We start from the raw sequence: 19,099 nt of genomic DNA on the forward strand, positions 1-19,099 counted from the left end.
ATCTGGGTTTTGGCTTAGACCTTAAAAAATCTGTTCACAAAACACTGAAATCTTTATTTCTGGTAATGCACCAGCTGGAAACTTGAGCCTTATTACAGATCTGTGTTGATCTGTAGTGTTAGTACTTAGAAAAAGAACAACACCAAGCATTTATAGGTTAACTAAATTAATTTACTAGTTTGCTTACTGAGAAATATTAATATGGTATTCTGCAGAAATATTTTAAAGGCTAGAACAGTATTCTGAAGGGCCAAAATAAAATTAAAAGTAATCCTGTTATGATCTAGCAGTTTAAAAATATGCCATTTTATGTTTAGTGAACAGAGAAAAAAGGAGAAATATCATAATCCAGAAACCAGGCTACTCTGCAACTCTATTGCGGCAAAGAATTAAGTCATTGCAGCAGCAGATAACTGTTCTACAAAATGAAAAAAAGACAGCAGTATCTTCTTTGAAAGGATTTAAAGAAGCCAATGAAAAACTAACAGCTCAATTACATTTGGCTGATCAAAGACTTCAAACTTGTAAACAGACCATACAGGTAAGGCACTTTTCATTGTTGTGTCCTATGTTATTCAGATTAATTTCTGCTTTAATTCTATGGAATTATGATAAGGTTGAGCTTTTTTGTTGTTCTTTTTGTCTTTTACCATGTTATGATCAAAATTACTAAATACTATGTATCAGCATTTTATAGATGAGATTTTGAACGATTTTCTATAAATTATCCTTAAGGAAGCCTTGATTTACTATTGTATCATCCCCGTTTTTAATGCTTCTGAAAAAAAGGTGATTTTCACACTGACATTTTACCAGCATTCAAATGAAGGAGGGAAGCTTTACTTTCAGATTGTGGTTGGTCGAAACTCTGGTAGCTTTCCTGAGAACCTGCTCTGTCCACATGGGCTAGCACTCATTCTAGAGGAGCAGCCACTTTTGGAGAAACCAACCCCTTCCAAGAGGGGAGTGCTCAAGGCAACTGCAGTTTCCTTCCAAAGGTCTCTCAAACCTAAGTAGATATGACCACACAAAGGTCATATCAATTTAATCCCATCTTTCTCTGTTCAGATGGAAAGCTAGAAGACAAGATCTATGAAATGAGAGACCAACAAAGTATTAGCTTAACTACTCCAAGAATGCCAGCTTCCTTCTTTACCTTAGTCTTCCTTTCAGTTTATTTTTCTCCTGTACTACTATGTCTTTCTGATTTTTACCCTTCTTGATGATACACACACACACACACACACACACACATATATTCTTTTTTGTCTCTGTGTGTGTTAATCTATATGCAGCTCCTCAGCTGGAATTCTTTTCTGTTCATACTGTAGTGATTGGCCTACCCTTTATGGAGCTGAATCAACAAACACTTTTGCTGTAAGTGTCTCCTGTTGGTCACACACACATCCTGCTTCCAGAATTATAGTGCTACAACAGATGGACTTGCTGGAAGGAGGCAGACATTAAAAAAGAAATCAAATCCCATCCTCCTCAAAGTTCTCTGCATTTCCCTCATTGCACAGAAGGCAGAAGCAGTATCAGGAGCAGTACTTTGTGCTTTCTTAGGACTGGGGAACTACTAATTTCTAGAGAAGGGAAAACCTCATTTCTGTTACTCATTTTGCATAACCATATAGACTTAATGAATTGTTCAAAATGAGTTTCCAAGGTCATTGGAACCAAAGGAGATTTCCCTATTTCATGAACAGTATCATAAGATAAAGTTTCATAGATAGTATAAATTTCACATACAGTTATATATGTAATTTAAGTAAAATATTTTGCTTTCTCAGACTTCTTCATGACTTGCTTTCCTAGAAGGCTAAACCTTAGGTGTCCATAGGAGAGCAATGTGAAAACTAAAATGAAAATGCTACTTATCATGAAACAGTGTTTAAGAAAAATAGAAGACAAAAAGGCAATATTTATATCAAGAGAGTTACTGCTATAATATAAAAGACTGACTCAAAAGTAAAGTAGTAGGGTCTCTAAATTAAACCAGTTTTCACTATTTTTTTTCTGAAAAGTAAAAAATGATTGTTTAGTCACTGGTCTATTTAAAGGGTGGTGCATTCTAAGCAAAAATAAATAAATGGCGTTGCAGGTACTCAAGGAAAAATCTGTATTAGGCATGCACATTTTTTTCCTTCTCAGCAACCAATTCAAATTCCCTTTCTTACAACTAATTACTCTTCAGGTGCCATACTAGTGCTACGAAGTGGGAAATTTTAAGCAGAGGCTTGGGCTACTTGCCAAGTGAAAATTAAGGAGGTAAAGAACCTCCACAGTCACTGCAGGATACATGCACATTTTAGAGAGAGAACTGTGGCTCAGACAGATCAAATGACTGTAAAGCATAGTGGCTTTTTAATATCTTATAAGAATTGTTAACTAGAAGGGAAGTTTTAAGATCCTGCAAGGGAAGTGACATTTTAAAAAACATTTTTTCACTACTAAGTATATCATTATGTTCTCATTGTTTTCTCTCAATGTGTCTATTACTTTAGATTCTGGAATTTTCTTGCACAAGTAAGGAAGAAAATAAGGGGGAAAACATGGAAAAGTAGAAGATTGAGACAAATATCTAGATTCAGGGAGAGTGAAGCTCTTTAACAGTGTCAGCTTCACAAACACCTAAATATAAACTTACATGTGTAATCATAATGGTCCTAAGTACTCTTATATTAAGCGCTAATTCACAGTGCTAGGCCAAGTTACGTGTAGTGTTCTAGAAACTGTGAACATTAACATCATGGGCTTGGACAACATCACTGTGTTGCCTTAATTTAGATACAGAAATAAATCCTTCAGTAGACAAAGCAGATGTTTGCACAGTCAGCCCTTCGTTGTAATCCCCAAGGAATCTAATACTAGAAGATTGGGTCTGGATTTGAGATTTTAATGTTCCAGATGTTCATTCTGAACCAGACCTCACAGTTCATGCAACCTAAGGATTGGCTGGCATCTGCTGATTTTCAGATTAAAGGTACCTATATATTTTCGTGTATTTTTATTGAAAATTCAGCTATGTATATATGTATTTGTCTGTCAAATATATGTATCTATATGGATATATTTGTGCCCAATGTAAGAATTAGGAATACTGGATTTTAAGTTTTTTATTTTTTGGTCTTTATAAACTCATTATAGAAAAGTAGAGTTCTTCCTTTTTTTTTGTTCTGCAAATGCAATTCTGTGCATATTTTTGCAAAATGACTGTAAAGTGACTGCACATGTGAGAACCAAAGCTGCCATTCTCCAAGGATTCCCATCAACACTGAGTCAACGTCTGTTCCGAAGTGCAGTAGTTACATTTTGCAGTCAGTATGTAGAAGTCACAGCTGGAGCTGATACTTAATGTAGAAGCAAAGGGATTTAGTATTCCGTAGTTTCTTAGAAGAGTGTCAGGAATTTATTGAAAAAACTCAGGAAAACTTTTTTCTAAGATTTGTTCCCTCCTGTACTAATTTCTGTCACTAATTGGCAGCTTGTAAGAGTGTATTTATTTCATTTGGCTGAGTAATGATAATTATTTTGTGCAGTAGGTACTGTTCTTGTTGCAGAAGTTCAGACAAAGTATACTGAATAGAAAAGAAATACAAGGAATAAAAAAAGACAATTATATTGCAGTTTAAGACAGTAGTGTTTATTGTATTAGTGCTATGACCACTTATAAATCCACTGCTCAAAAGTACCATAGGATCTTTTACCTACGGTACTTTACCCAGATCTTCATTGTTTCTAATGCGATACTACACGAAGAGCTGCATTTCTTAACATCTCATTAAGAATCTGCAGAATGTTGTTTGCGAAATGCCTGTGTAAAGTCTGCTTCAGCAGGAAACCTGACTCTCAGAGAATGGGAATAAACCAACCTATCAACTGTGAATAGATCTTTCAGAGAGGATAAGGTGAAGGTTTAAATGAATTTTTTTTCAGATGCATTCTTGCAAATTTGTAACCATTTTTTTGTTGAGTTTGGAAGTGGATCTTTTTTTAAGCTGCTGAGCGTTGTAGCTGTAGCTTGGCCTAAGGATTTTCTGTGATAGCGGTTACAGAATTTTAGAAATCTCTCCAAACTTTAATCTTTCAGTTTTCCATTTTCTTTATTTAGAGGAACTTTTCTTTTCCTGGGCTCTTACTCTGCCTTTTAAATAAAGTTTTGGAGGTATGTTGATTTGGTGGATTATCTCAAGCATGGGAAGGGTAAGCATAAAAAGCAAAAGAGAAAATGACTACAGAAGGCTTCTTATTCTGTAATGTTTATCTCTGTTTGTAACTTTCTCCACATATTCTTTTGGCTAGTTTAACTGCCCCATCTTTCAGAAATCAGCTTAGAATTCGGAGCTGCATCTGCAAATTTAGCACCAGAGCTTAGCTCTTCTTATGGTACCTGATATGAATATCACAGTCAATTTAGCAGTATTCAGTTGTAGTGAAACAGAGACTGATGATGAATTCAGATGCATTGTAAATTACTGAGTCTAACAGTATAATTTGCCCGAAGATCTCACTTTGCCTCTGGTTTTCATAAAAAGATTTTTAAATAAATATACCTTACCATTAAATTATTTTAAAGATGTATTGTATTTTTTTCATGACATTTTTTCATGTTTGTGATTGTCTTAGAGAAAATTTGAGAAATAAAAAGTATTTGAGAAACAATTTTGAAATTATAAACTACAAATTGCTTTTAATTCTGCTGCAGTAAGTAAAAGATGCTTTTGGAACTTGTTCAGTTTTGTCTTAAGGAAATATGTGTACACTCTCTTGATATACATTTTTTTGAACTGTTGGCCAGTTAGATCTTGTTTTGTCCCAAATGACTTTTACATATATCCTGGCTACATCTTGCCGTCTCTTAGTGCATGGAAATCTATGAACACTTTGGAACATTGCAGCTTTTTAAAATTAAGTTCATATGGAAACTTAGGTCTTCAGTATCATCTTTTCTAAATTATGTAGCTATATATAATTTTTTCCTAGTAACATAAAAAGATGTTTTTCATGATGTCTATCAGATAGTAATAATCATAGATACAGAATAAGAGAATGATAAAATTTAATAAAATGTTTTAGGTGAATTAAAGTTCTGAAGACCTAAAGTTAAGTATAAATAGTAACTTTTAATGAAAAATTATGTAAGGGAATACTGTTACTTAGGGATATATGCAGTAATTCTGATATCTATGTAAAAATAGTGTTGCTTTAATGGCCTAACATTATAATACATGCAAGAAGAAATCAGTAAAAATTAAGTTTCTGTCCTTCTTGACAATGTTCCTTTTTCATTCTTCAGAGCACACTTAAGTCTGGAATATCTTAGTTAGATCCATCATAAAAATCAAAATAAATAGTAAAAAAGCTAAATATATCCCATTTAACAGCTGAGTCAAATCTTAATGCAAAATCATTTTTACAACCATCCACCTTTGGCACACAGTGCAACCAGACAATCATGTAATTCTATCAAACCCTTTAGGAAAAAACTGCTTTCAAAAACAGAAGGAGAAATGTCCTTTCCTCCTTTCCTGCCCCTCCTCCACCTTTGTAAGTATACAGATTATCCTTTCCTGACTGGTTTGAATAAAAGTAGTCTTTTTTAATTGCAGGAACTATAATGTTTGGGAAAAACAGTTAAACAAAATAAATATTTTTTGAAAAATATTTTAAAATAAAAATAATTTTTCTGTTCTACTTTAGAATTGAGAATATAAACCAAAAGGGATAAAACTGTGATAACATACTGATGATAAAGTACTGCTTGGCCTTTCCAGAGTTTGCAAGTACTGTATAGGCATTAGATATTTGACTAATAATTGAACTAAACTGTGTACAGTATGAGACTGAAGTCTTCTCAAAACTGGTTTGGATGTAAATGCCATGTTTTTCTTCTCATATTGCATGCATGCCTAGAGGCCTCTTTGCAGATACAGTGGATAACTGAAAGCTCAAACCACTCCCTCAGCTGATGTATTCTTGAGAGAAAGCCATCCTTCATGGACTAGCTACTATGTTCCAGACCTAAACAACAATATTAGCAATAGATAGGAAAAAATCATCTGTAATGTATTTCAAACTATGATTTTATGGTATTTAAGTCAGACAGATTTGAAATCTGGAACCTATCTGTAATTTTCTGTAAAATCTGTAAAATTTTACATCTGTAAAAATCTGTAAAATCTGTAAAATCTGTAATTTAATTGACAATATTGAGAAGGAAAGATTATGATACATTGTAAATTAGTGAGATTTGATTTTATTGGAGCTTTACTGAGCCTAGTAAATTGAAAATCAGACAAGAATCTCACTTATGAAGGATGGAAATGAGGAGAGACAATATTCTGTGAGATGAGAATTCACCTTTTTCAATTTCCAATCCAAAATTCTACCTAGAAAGAATCAATGATACCAAGTTAAATACTTTTGTTAAAACTTTCTATTATGAAATGTGGAAATTTCTGTGTAACTTTTCTTCTGATAAGCTGCTGATTCGACATTATGGCTAGCATAAAACATTTCTCAAATTTCAATATTTTACTCTGTTAAAAGGAGTTGATTTTGAACATAAAATGAAGAATTGCTAAATGGCAAGCATGAAAGTAGCTGCCCTTTTAAAATGTGTGTACTCAAAAAAATCATAGCTATTCTTATAGTTTACTGCACTGGAAACGTACCACATTTCAAGTCAGTTCCTGTAAGATGAATGTATTTGTCATGAAACTATGATTTCATTACAAAATAAAAATAAAGCAAAATACCTTTTACATTTCTATTGATCTCTGGAGAAAAATTATGATAGACATGTTGAACTATCGTTGAACAATAGTTGAAGTACATTCCAGGTAGGAAATGAATCTCATTTATAAATTAAAGAGAACAACTGGCAAGAACTAGAACTATGAGAACTGTATTATATTCATGTCAGAATGAACTTAGTCAGAGACTGGATAAATCTTAGATAAATACATTGTGAAAAAAATGTGGATAGCATATGGAGACTGTATAAATAATAGATCATATTGGTTATAAATACATTCTATTATCACAGCCTGTAGAAATCGTGTAAAGCCTAGCTGTAGATTAGAAGAAAAAAAACCTTGTCTGTCACAAGGATTGGTTCTTGTAAGGTTATAAATAGTGATATAATGTAAGTGTATCTGACAGTACAGCAGTAGAACATACTTTTTATGTGCATTACAGTAAATACTGAAAGATTTGATCTATAATTTTAATTTATGGATTTAATGTGATATGTAGAATTTTCTTTTGTCCTCCCTTTGTGGCTAAGTTCTTGTGAGTGGTATTTGATGGAAAGATTTAACTGTTCTACCCCAATTACATGTTCCTGCTGTTTGCTGTACAGTGTACTTAACAACTGCCAAGTATTTCCATCCTTTCTCTAGGAAACTTTAAAGATAACATGTTAAGTCTAAGAAGACTCTTAGCATCAGTGTAAAAATTGTCAATTTTAATACTTTGCAATTTTGTAAGCTCTTTGTGCCCTCTTAAAAATGTTTCTAGTTTTGATTCAGTTCAAGCAAAGACAATTGCTTATGCTGTTATCTTTAGAAAAATCATGAAAAGAATACAAATTCTTAATCTTGGCTTTTTTAATGTAAAAAGATATAAATATTGGTTTTATACTTGGACTGAAAAGTCAAATTTAACTTCTGCCTGAGATACTGGAAGACGAAAAAAATATTATTTTCTTCAGTTGTGACTGAAAAAGGGAATAGATATTCAAGTACAGGAAGGACCTCACTGAATTCAGTGAGATCTGCTCAGTTAATAAAACTAAGTGTAGAGCTAGATCAGGTTCTAAAACCTATTCTATTTTGTAAAATCCCATGGATCCCTGTCTCTGAAAGAACTCTTCTATAAGACTTTTTTGCAAGATCAAGATCTCATCGTGGTGTTCCCTGGCTGATAAACAGTGTTTATCAATTAATATTTAGGGTCACAATAGTGAACAGTGAATGTTATATGATTTTGTGATATCATATTTATTTACCATCAAATCTCACCAAAAAACGACATTAATTGTGAGAAAAGTATTTGTCCGTAAACAAGAGACAGTCTGTTTTTCCTCATGGATTGGTATATATAAACCATTTTAGACTGCAAGCATATCAGCACTCAGTTTGCTCGCTGGAGTCCTCTATAAATGAATAATTCATAGTAACTGCCAGTATTAATTATAAAACTGATTTACCTAACCACTTTAAGCATGTGCTTATTTTCATCAATATCAAGACCTCTAGGATTTTAAGTACTTCCATGGTGGTAAAATGAAATATTGCTGCTTTTAATCTAGAAGTGAGGTCCCTCTATAGTGAGATTACTTTCTTTTTTGAAGTCATAGGAAAAGATTACAGTAGATGAAATAGTTGCGTATCTTTTTTAATACTGTGTAATTTAGTATTCTTTTATGCTAAATGATAACACTTATTCATGCTGTTTTGTAAGGGTGCTGCAAAAAGGCAGGAAACAGATGCCTTCTGTTTCTGTCAGCCGTACATTATTCCTTGAAATTTTGAATCCCCCCCATCTGTTTGTAATTGTCCATTTCAAGGTGGATTTTTACCTAACAGTATTATCTCTCTTTCCCAAGCCTGCATAAAGGTTTTCCTGATTATGTTCTTGTGAAAAGTTTTTTTCAAGAGTCCCAGTAAATTAGGGACATATTTTTGCATTTCTTCATATTTTCAATAGGGAGGAGTTGTTTCTCCTGCACTCTGCTAAAACATCCTTTTATCTTGCTTCCTTTCCTTTACCCCTGTCCTAATCTGTTAAATAATCTTGTCTTCCTGAATACAGTTTTTACCCTTCAGGGGAGGTAGGGAACATAGGATTGCCAGAGCAGGGTGCTTGGTATGGTTTAAGACAGAAATGCTTGTAACAGGAGAAGAGGTAAGATGATACAGTTTTGTTCTTGATTTGAGAAGATGAGTTTCCCAATAAAAAAGTTGAAAGAGTATGATTCTAAAACCTGAAAGTAATTGAAAGTTTTACAAGCCCATCCACTCATTTTTGTTGTATGCCTTTGTGCCATCAAGATAATTTCTATTAAAATATACACAGATTAATTTCCAAAAGTGATCACCACCATTATTGGTTTTATTTTATTTTGAATATACTAGTGTAATATACAGACTGGAGTTAAGCAGTGATAACACAGTCTACACAGTGTAGACTAAATGTCAATTCATTGCTTAGATTTTAAGTTAGTGCATATAAATAGCATTCAAGAATTTTCGCTGATTTGTAATCCTGCATACCATAAAATTAATTTTTAGTTGATTCCCCACATGAATGATAACTTCATTTTTCCACAAGATAATGGTTTACACCATATGCATCTATTTTATTTGGATATATTATGAAAATGTATAACAATCTTTTTGCTGTTTGTTTTAGATGTAAAATCTGTCCATGATTTTTTCTTTTTAATTAGTGACAATGTAAAAAAATCAAGTGAGTTCAAGAGGATATTTCCAGTCATTGAAAGCTATTCCAAACTTTCAATCATCCACTAAGGCTGATTGAAAAGTATAGACCATCACAACCTCTCAGTGTTTTTAATGAGGAAATCATTACATCATAATGAAAACCAATACCTTGCTCAAGTTTGTGTTCATACAAGAATAGCTGAAAGGATGTCTCGTGGGAAACAGGGCCTCTGAAGAAAAACGAGAGTCCTAGGAGTTAATGAGTTGAACATGAATTCCCAGTGCTACAGTGAAGAACACCAGTGCAGACTTGAATGTGTAAACTGGAGATTGCTCAATAGGAATAGAGAGAGTATATTTTCTTTGGTTTTGGCACTGATTTGACTGCTCTGAGAATACTGTCTGTCCAGCTCTCATAACCATAATTCAAGAAAAATATTGATGGAAGTAAAGTGCATTTGAAGAAGAGTCATGAGCAGGATTTGAAAATACACTATTACAGTGAACAATTTGAGGTTATCAAAGAGGAAATTAAGAGGTAACTTGTTTTTAAATTGTGAGTTTAAATACCTAAGAAGAAAGAAATTTGCTTTTGAATTATTTAATCTGGCAATGTAAAACTGAAAAAGACATTCAAGATTTGAAAATTAAAACAAGGTAGAGTCGTACTAGATATCAGGTGTGTGGCTTTAAGTAACAGTAACTGGCCATTGAAACAACTATGCATATTGAAAATTGATGTAGAAAACTGAGAAAGGCACACTTTTTGTCAGATATATGCAATTTAATGTTTTATGCCATTTCATATCTTCTAATTCTACCATTGTGTCCCGTTTCTACAAAATCACTAGTTCTACATAAAATTATATGAATTGTAGTGCTGAAGTGCTTATGTTATAAGGCTCAAGAAGCTTTATAACATAAATGTAATGTACAGATTATTCTGAATAACAATCAAGAAATATCACAAGGTAGAGAATATGTTTTCAGATGAGATTGGGAATCAAATCTCAGATGATTGCAGTGGTACTGGACAGTTATCCTAAAAAGGAAAAATCAGGGAGAAATTAACTGCTGTGCTTAGCAGTGGCCACAGTCTTTCTGAAGGGAATAAAAAGAAGCCTATGTTGTAGGAAACATGGAAGAAATGGAAGGACAGACAGAGGCAGAGGAGATGTGTAGTGACGTTGAACTGAATTCCTGAGGAGTACAAATGACAGAAAAGTATGTTACAAACTTCAAGAACACTTTGTTCATTTCTCTGAAGAATGGATGGTAAAATACATGTACTGCTCCAGAGAGCCAAGCCAGGCAAGTGTATTCAGTTTCTGATAAAACCCAGACTGCACTTAGTACAGTTCTTAAGAAAAGATATAAACGTGGTTGATAAATTTAAAAAAAAAGTCAAATAAATGTTTTACATCGGTCTAACTGAACAGAAGGAGGAGTGTTATAATTATCTTAAACATCGGGTTGTAAAGGACCAAAGTGCTGAGGCAGAGGATAAAGCCACCACCAGCTAACACTATATTTGTCTGTCATGGCACAGTGAAAGTGGATGATGAAACGAAGGGAGTAACCTAAACGAAATGAATACTCCATGGTAACAGCAGGAACATTATAAGAGAATTGCTTTTTTGCAGTAGAAATGCAAAGAAAAGGAAAAACAGCTTTGTGGTGTAATATACGCATAATTTAGTTTTACGCTGATCTGGTACAGCTCTTTGGAGTCATAGATTGTAGAGGTGAGAGTAGGCTAAAGCTCCTTAATTAAAGTAGTACATAGCTCAGTAACGAAATTTCAGGAAAGAAAAGTTAATTTTTCTTTCATATGCCTTTGTCCAGATGTGTGATTTAGGGTAAGGAAATTAAAACTTTTTGTAGTGAAGTAGTGGTGAAATATTTATTTAAAGGAGGAAGCCATTCATTTTAGTTGGCGGTATAGAGCTATTAATCTTTATTGAGACTCTTGATAAAGGACTCAAGATGACAGTTAAAAGCTGGGCTTCCAAAGAATAAGAATACTTATTTTTCAATAATTATTTTCCAGAGTAAAAAACTTTGATGGAAAAAAGAAAGTAAACCTAAATTTACTATGCAATACAGCAACTGAGAAAAAGGCATTCTGAAAGACAGCAATTTCAATTAAAAAAATAAACCCCGGCAGTTACTCCACTTAGCTTGTAAAATTCTTCCCTTCAGCTCTGCAGCTGATAAATAAGGTTAAGATAATCATGAAGAAAGCAGTGAGAAATATAAGTTTCCACTGATTCCTTTTGAAAGCCTGTTTTGAATAGATGCCTAAACTGCAGGAAGTATATGATGGTTTAGGATCTTGAGCCATCTATTTTGAAGAAAGAAAAATTTTCTGATGTTGTAAATTTTTAAATAAAAATGATTTTGATTATAAAGCTTTAAAGAAAGTTTATTTCTGTTGTAGTAAGGTGTAGTACATATGTTTGTATACAATTTAAAATGTATTTGTATTTTATAACAAATTCTTCAGTGGATTTTGAATATTGGAATGTCTTGACTGCAGAGGGCTTTTCACTGTCAGGAACTGTACAGTTTTAAATAGTTTAATTTCCATTATTCAGAAGCTACTGTGTGTTATTTGTTCTTATTTTGAGGAAAAAACGTTACAAACTCCTCTTACATATACAAATACCTATTTATATATATTCACTATATATTCACACCAGAGTTGTCTTTACACTGGCAGCTTTTGTAGTAGACATCCTGTGTAGAGTGTTCAGTTTATATATGTCAGATCCTCAAGGGCCATGGCTTTTGCTAGATGAAGCACTTTTGATTTTGAGGCTGATGAAACACAGTGCTATTATTGATCTGTGCATGACACAGCTTGTCTCTCTGCTGGCAGAGTGTAGCAACATTTATCCAGGAATTTGTGAAATGTCACTCGGATCATGTTCGTAAGGTAAACTGTGCAAAAATCAGAATCGGAGACGAGGATCCGTGTGGAATTGGACATGACTCTTCTATCCCTTCATCCTATCTTCTGGGTCAGCCAAGTGATATTTGTTAAAACAATGTCTATGTTTTATATTAGATGTTGGAAGGAAGTATGATTATCACTTGGAACACCCTGTATGATATAGTCATAGTGTTGTTTTACTCACTTTTTCATATCACTTGGGACAACAACATTTTAAGTCAGTGAAAATGATCTAGGCAATGGAGTCAGTAATTTCTCCTCTCTTTGTAACAAACTGATGGTTCTTGTACATCTCCAAATAGGAGACTGCTTATATTTCCTAAAGAATTTCATTTCCTTGCTTCAGTTCACCTTTAGAGGTGTGTAGAAAGGCGTGTTTGTCATTAAGATCTTAGTAAACGTAGTAAAAATAGGATCTGTTTGGCTGTATATCCACAGAAATCTTCCAAAATACTAATATTATCATGGGATTTTTTTCCTTTGTCAATTTTGGTTTGATAAGACTGTCCTTTTTTATTGGGGAAATTTTATTTATGAAAAGCATCAATGAAATAAAACATAAATTAATCAAAATTAAGTGAACAATAGAAAAGCAGACTTGCATATGTTATTTACCTATTTGTAAAGGGTTAAATGTGATTTTTCCAAACATTTTTGATAAGTACCGTTTCAACTTCTTACAAAAAAAGGAAATATTTAAAACTTCTTAAATGTTCAAAAAGAACTACAATTAATCATTTTCCTTCTGTATCTCTTAAATAGTTAAAACAATAATACTGTGAAAGTTAGTCAGCAATGGAAAAAAAAGTGCTATTTGACATCCAATTTAAAGCACTGTAATCTTTAGAAAGTTTTCTAGATTCTTCAATTTAAAAAGCTGCTAATTAAAGCAATAAGAAACAGATTTTGCTGGATTTAAAAGTTTAAGGGATTATTTTCCCCAAGCATAACAATATATTTTATTTTATTTCTGTAAGATGATTTATGCAGTTTGAATTTCCAAAATCTTTTATCTGAGTGACCACTGAAATGTAACTTAGGGTCTACATTTAAAATTTTTTTTTCTATGTTTTTACCTAAAAATGTAGTGTAACAAGAGGGAAAGTTGTGAGAGTAGGGGTAGACATATTTGAATACTTGATACACATATATCTCTATATGCTTTCTCTCCCTTCAAAGTGTTGAAATATGGGTAAAATGCAAACTCCCAAAGTTGTGGAAATAAGGCACTGCGGTTTCTTTGTATGTGTGTATATGAGTGTTTCATGGCAGATATGAATTTTATGACTCCAGTTTAATTTTCTTGCTGAGTGAGAAACTCCCTCAATATAAGAACTTACTTGTTGATCTCAAGCTCCATATATATTGAAGGACCTTGACCATTCAGCATTATGCATTCTCAATCAAGGACAATTTTTCTCATTGGTGGTAATGTTTCCTCTTAAGTTCACCCAAAATGAGGTATCTTGGCTTTACTATAAAATTTGAAGTCTCACATTGCATTAAAAGAATATTAATTTCTCTCTGTGTGTTTTGGGAGTATGCTTATGATGATAAATGGTTATTTCAGGAATATTTTAAAATTAATTATTTAATCTTCAGAAAATATCTCTTTTCTAAAATTCTTTCAAAATTCATGGTTTCGCCAGTCTCAGTTTTGAGAACACTGATTGCTGGAAAAGCCTTCCTTGTTTCCTACTAGGAAACATGGAGTACTATGTAACCCAATCAAGTTGAGTTGTGCAAGGCTAAAGAATACTCGATTTGAACTAAGATCTAAGAGAGATCTTGTAAAGATCTGTCCGGATATGGGTTTGTCTTTCTTGGGAATATTGGTATGATATTTTGTAAATGAATGCTACCTGTTTATCAAATGTACTGTTCTTCATAGTAGAAGCACTCCCAGCTTGTTGGACATTATTTTTTTCAAGTAATTTCATGGAAGGCTTTTATTTTGCTACCTAGCACTGGCAAGACATGATGTGAGATAATCTATCTTGTTTCAGGCATGACACACAAAATATAAATATTGTTAGATATAGACTGCAAGAAAGCAACAAGAATTGTAAGAAGTTTTGAAAACCTTACTTATGAGAAGAGATTGAAAGAATGCAGCCTACAAAACAGCAAATCAGTGGTAATGACTGAAGGAGGATGATAACCACCTTCCAATATGTAAAAGATTATCCCCCCCCCCCAAAAAAAAAAAAAAAAAAAAAAGAAAGAAAGAAAGAAAAAAAGCCTGGTTGTTAGTTTGTTCTTCCAACTCCTTTAAGGGAAAGTGTAAAGAAATGGATTTTTCAGGAAAGATGATTTAGGTTTGAAATGATGGAATGGGCACTGAAAAACTGCAGAAGACTACCAGGAGAATCTTTGCATTTAAGCGAAAATACTCCCAAGTACAATATACTATACTCATTCTCCAGTGGAAGGCCATATTTTAGGTAATTTTTACAGGAAAAATATGACTGAGGATGTTGATCAATGCATTTGGAGGCTAGCTCTTGCTAAGTTTTACTCCTTGGAGACCAGTTTCTTTTTTTCCTCCATGTAGCATATTATTCTTTGGCGTTTAGTGTGGCCTATCATTGCCTAGAGAGCAGGCTTATATCTATAGCTCCCACAGCTTGGGCTTCAGGGAGAAATGTCAGAAAGAAGCATATTTGGTTTTAGACTTTCTTAGCTCCCCTAAACTCCAGAAAGCGAGTATCCTCTTTTACCAGTCATCCCTCAACACTTACATTTCCTGCAAAATAGTAGTTTCCTGTGCTTGATCAAAGTTGCTTACCTATCCCACTCTGGGATTTCTTTCTCTGGTGTATTGCACAAAGGGAATAGCCATTTGTTGTAGCTTGCATCGTACTCCCACTCTCTGCTCGTTCCCACAGCCCCTTATTTAAGCCTTGATGTTCAAAGTTACTGCTGTTACTCTGTTGTTCTGGCTATGAATACTCCTTTTCATTATAGGAAGAAACCCTCAAAAGGCATGTCCACAGTCAGGAGTGCAAACCAGTAGAGCAGTCTTTCTTATTACCTTACCAAGGTAGATAACTGAATGTTTTGGAAGAGTTAGATTTTTTTTCCCCCTTCTATTTAGACATAAAAGAATATGAGGAAAAAACAAAAGGCATTTTCAGCAGCTGTGAAAAAGGAAAATGTTGTCAGCTAAGACTACTTTTAAGACACAAAATGATAATGGAGAGCCTTATGTTCCTTTTTCCCGTGATTATCTACAGCGTTCGTCCTTGAGATTGAACTGCCCAGAAGGAAGAATCCCATTTTCCTCTGTCACAGATCCCCGATTGCTGCAGACCAAAATACAGCTCTGGCTCATGGAATTCCATGCCATCCTAGAGAAGTCAGAAGGTCATAGTCTTCTTCTGGTCCTGCAGGAAGAAATTTTCGTTTTTAAAGCCATGTTTGTGTGCCTAAAATATCTGGACTTTAATAGACTTGGGTACTGCTAGAGGAGGTAGAAGGATGTTTCTGCGTTCTTGCAGAACATTCTTGCATTGCACCATCTGACTTGCTCCTAAGTGGCTTTGGCAATTAATGAGGTAATTGTGGACTTTGCTTATAGCTTCTGTTACGTGCTTGTTTTGCCTCACTCCAGACTGCCTTTGATGACTAACTTGGCAAGAACTATTTCAGTTTCTTTCTCAGTAATGAAGACTCATGACTAGTCATTGCATGTCTCACAAAATTCACAAGCACTGGGAAAGGAATGATTGCTTGGTGGCTGAACTGTTGCCCATCCGCAGTTTTCTATTCATCTAGGGATTCAAAGGTGTTCCAGTGACTCTTGGGGTGTTATTTATACCAAGGCAAAATATATAAGCCTTCTTCTATATTCTTATCTTAATAAGAGATAAGTAAGTAAGCAGAATGGAATCAGAAAAATACTAAGAGATGATAGCTGTAGATCTGGTTCAAGCTAGGACCTTGAACTACAGGAGTTAGGCAAAACCACAATGTTGTCCTCAAACTGAATTCATATGTGTAAAAAGAATTAATTGCCCAAATGAGTCATAATATTGATGATAATTATGATAAAGGGAAAGTATATTTCATTTTATACAAAGACCCAAAACATAGCTTTTTCTCATATGCTCTCTTCAGATATTTAAGCTGTTCATTTACAGTTGTAATTTTAGCAAGGGTTCTAATAACATAAATTATAAGATTAAAGATAAGACTGTGGGGGTTCATTTACAAGAATCCAGGGATGAATTACCATTTTAATTTATATGCAGTACATTTTAGAGGCAATTTTTAATGTAATTTCTGTTTTTGAAAAATATCCCTACTGCCCCCCCGCTGCTACCTTTTAATGTCTGTCATCAGCTTCCTCATAGCCATTAGAAAGGGGTCACAATATGCCTTTTTTATATAGAAAAACAACATATAAATAATTCATTAATATTTGTACAGTATCCACTTTGTGTGATTAGGAAAATTTTAGTTCATTTATTATCTTTCTTTCTCAGGCCCTTATTGTGTATGTTTGTCCTCCTCACTGAAACCAATAAACTTTGCTAATAATTATATTTGTTAATTGAGTGTATATATAAAATATTTTACTTTTACACAGCTATCCATATGAAAAATAAACATATGACCTTTTTTCAGCTTTTGTAGCTCATTGAGTAGATAAATGAGATATTTAAATGATTATATAAATTTAAATCAAGAACTGTTTAGAAATTTGTTCCTTAGTACTGCAACACAGCTCTCAAAGTACTTCACTTTTGCATATTATTAGTTACCCTTTAACTCAGAATACTTGTATCATTCTTCAAACCTTTGTATCTTTTTAGACATGCTTTTCCTAAGGTGACAGAAAACAGTCTTTAACAGTTGAGGAATTGAGAGATTTAAGTAAACTGAAACAATATTTAAAGACAAAGTCAGAGTTTGAGAGGTGGAAGAGCTTTCTCTGCAAGCACAGAATTCCTGCCCACTTAGATCTGAGAGGCAGAAGTATTTCAATGGAAAATGGATCACTCTCAGTAAAATAGATGGAAATGAGGAGTGGTTATATTAATATTTCACCATTCTTTCATCTATTTTATTTCTTTCTAGCTTATATATTCTTTTAAAATAATTTTAGTTTTTAAAAATATAAATCTGTGCTTTTGAAATAAGTATATGAATCAACAGAAAGTTTAAAAATATACTTTAAAATAGTGTTTTAATTTTGGTGTCTCCGTATTTTATGTGAGTTATATGAAAAACAGATGGAAGCATTATTAATTTTTTTCCCCCAATGAGTTTTAGTGCAGCATATTTGTATGTGTTATCTGAAACGTATGAATACTTAGTATTGCTGCTGTTAAATTTGTAATGAGTTGTAGGGATTATGAAATTCCCTGACTGGCTCTCATGCAAGTAGTTCATTTGCAGTGCTTAGATGTGTTAAGCTTAAGCAAGGGGAATATGGCAAGCACTATCCCTGACCCTAGATGAAAAATTCAGATTTCTAGCTTTATGAGTTTGCCCCAACACTACTGTTTGGTGAAAATCAGAGAAATACTGCATAAACCTGCAAGAAACCATGTGGTAATACTTGGCCTTAATTGTAAAAGATTGCATGGATTCCATGCTTTTTACTGAGAATTTTTTAGTGAATAAAGAGATCCAGATTTTTTTGGGTGAATATACATCAGATGGAAATCTTCACTTGCCTATACCAACCAGTACCAAATATGCTTATACATGATGTGTATTTGAATACCCAAGTCCACTTGTATTTGCATGAATAGCAGTGGTGGGTGCATGAAAGCATTAGTTTTGTACTTTAGTCACACATTCACAAAGGACCTACTGTAATGTCAAATATTTTAAAGTGGGACAAAGCGTTACAAAGTATCTCCTGTTACATTTTCATTTTGAAGTTAATTGTAGTAAAACTTACTGTAATGTACAGTGTTATGTCAGTATAGCTATTAGAAGATAATAGGTTATGTTTGAACCTCCTAATAGGTTCAAACATTAAATATATAAAATATAATATCAAATACTTTAATCTCAAATATTTTTCCCTCTCTTTGAGGCATACTGTTTTTTTAAGTTCTGCGATTCTTTAGCTAAAGAAGTTAAAACCTTTAGGCTTTATATGATTGCTACACAGTTGTAACATCTGTATATTCTGGCAGTTTTTATCTCCACGGTGGAAGCTCTGTCTCTGCAAATGTTTAACCAAGTAGTTGTGAGCATATAGTTGATCTTAATAACAATAGTGATGTTAGTAATGTACATAACTGAAAATTACTTCTGAATTTTCAAGGACAGATGGTGCTTCTCCTTCTATACTAAAGTGAAACGTATTTTAGGATGTACAGAAAGTGGTCATGGGACACAGCAATATTTGCTCATGCAGAGATATAAAATAAAATTAGTAGAACGTACAGGTTAAAACTGAATTACTGCAGATCAATCCCCTTAACTTTGAATTGCTGTTGTCGTTATAGAGTTGATATTTTTCAGAAACATTTTCATTATATTAAAAAATGATGTGTTACCTGTATTATTACCAAGTGTATTCTTATTTTGCATAATATATTTGAAAAATCTTAGTTGTACAATATGCAGTTCTGTACTCAGACTTGTCTGTTGTTTATACTAGCAGATGATTTCTTGGAGAATTGGTCCCAGAATATATTGCTCTGATCCATTTATACTTAAGTGTGTT

The 19,099-nt window shown here is 33.3% G+C and overlaps 1 protein-coding gene across 1 annotated transcript in view; it reads left to right on the plus strand.

Annotated features, from left to right (window-relative positions):
• Positions 1-19,099, plus strand: part of CNTLN (centlein) — a 202,298-nt gene that overhangs the window by 142,815 nt on the left and 40,384 nt on the right. The window contains exon 18 of the mRNA XM_062599459.1: positions 318-541. Within this exon, the coding sequence (XP_062455443.1) occupies positions 318-541 (224 nt within the window). The remainder of the gene's footprint in view (positions 1-317; positions 542-19,099) is intronic.

Source organism: Rhea pennata, chromosome Z (genome assembly GCF_028389875.1).
Source record: "Rhea pennata isolate bPtePen1 chromosome Z, bPtePen1.pri, whole genome shotgun sequence".
Taxonomy (NCBI): domain Eukaryota; kingdom Metazoa; phylum Chordata; class Aves; order Rheiformes; family Rheidae; genus Rhea; species Rhea pennata.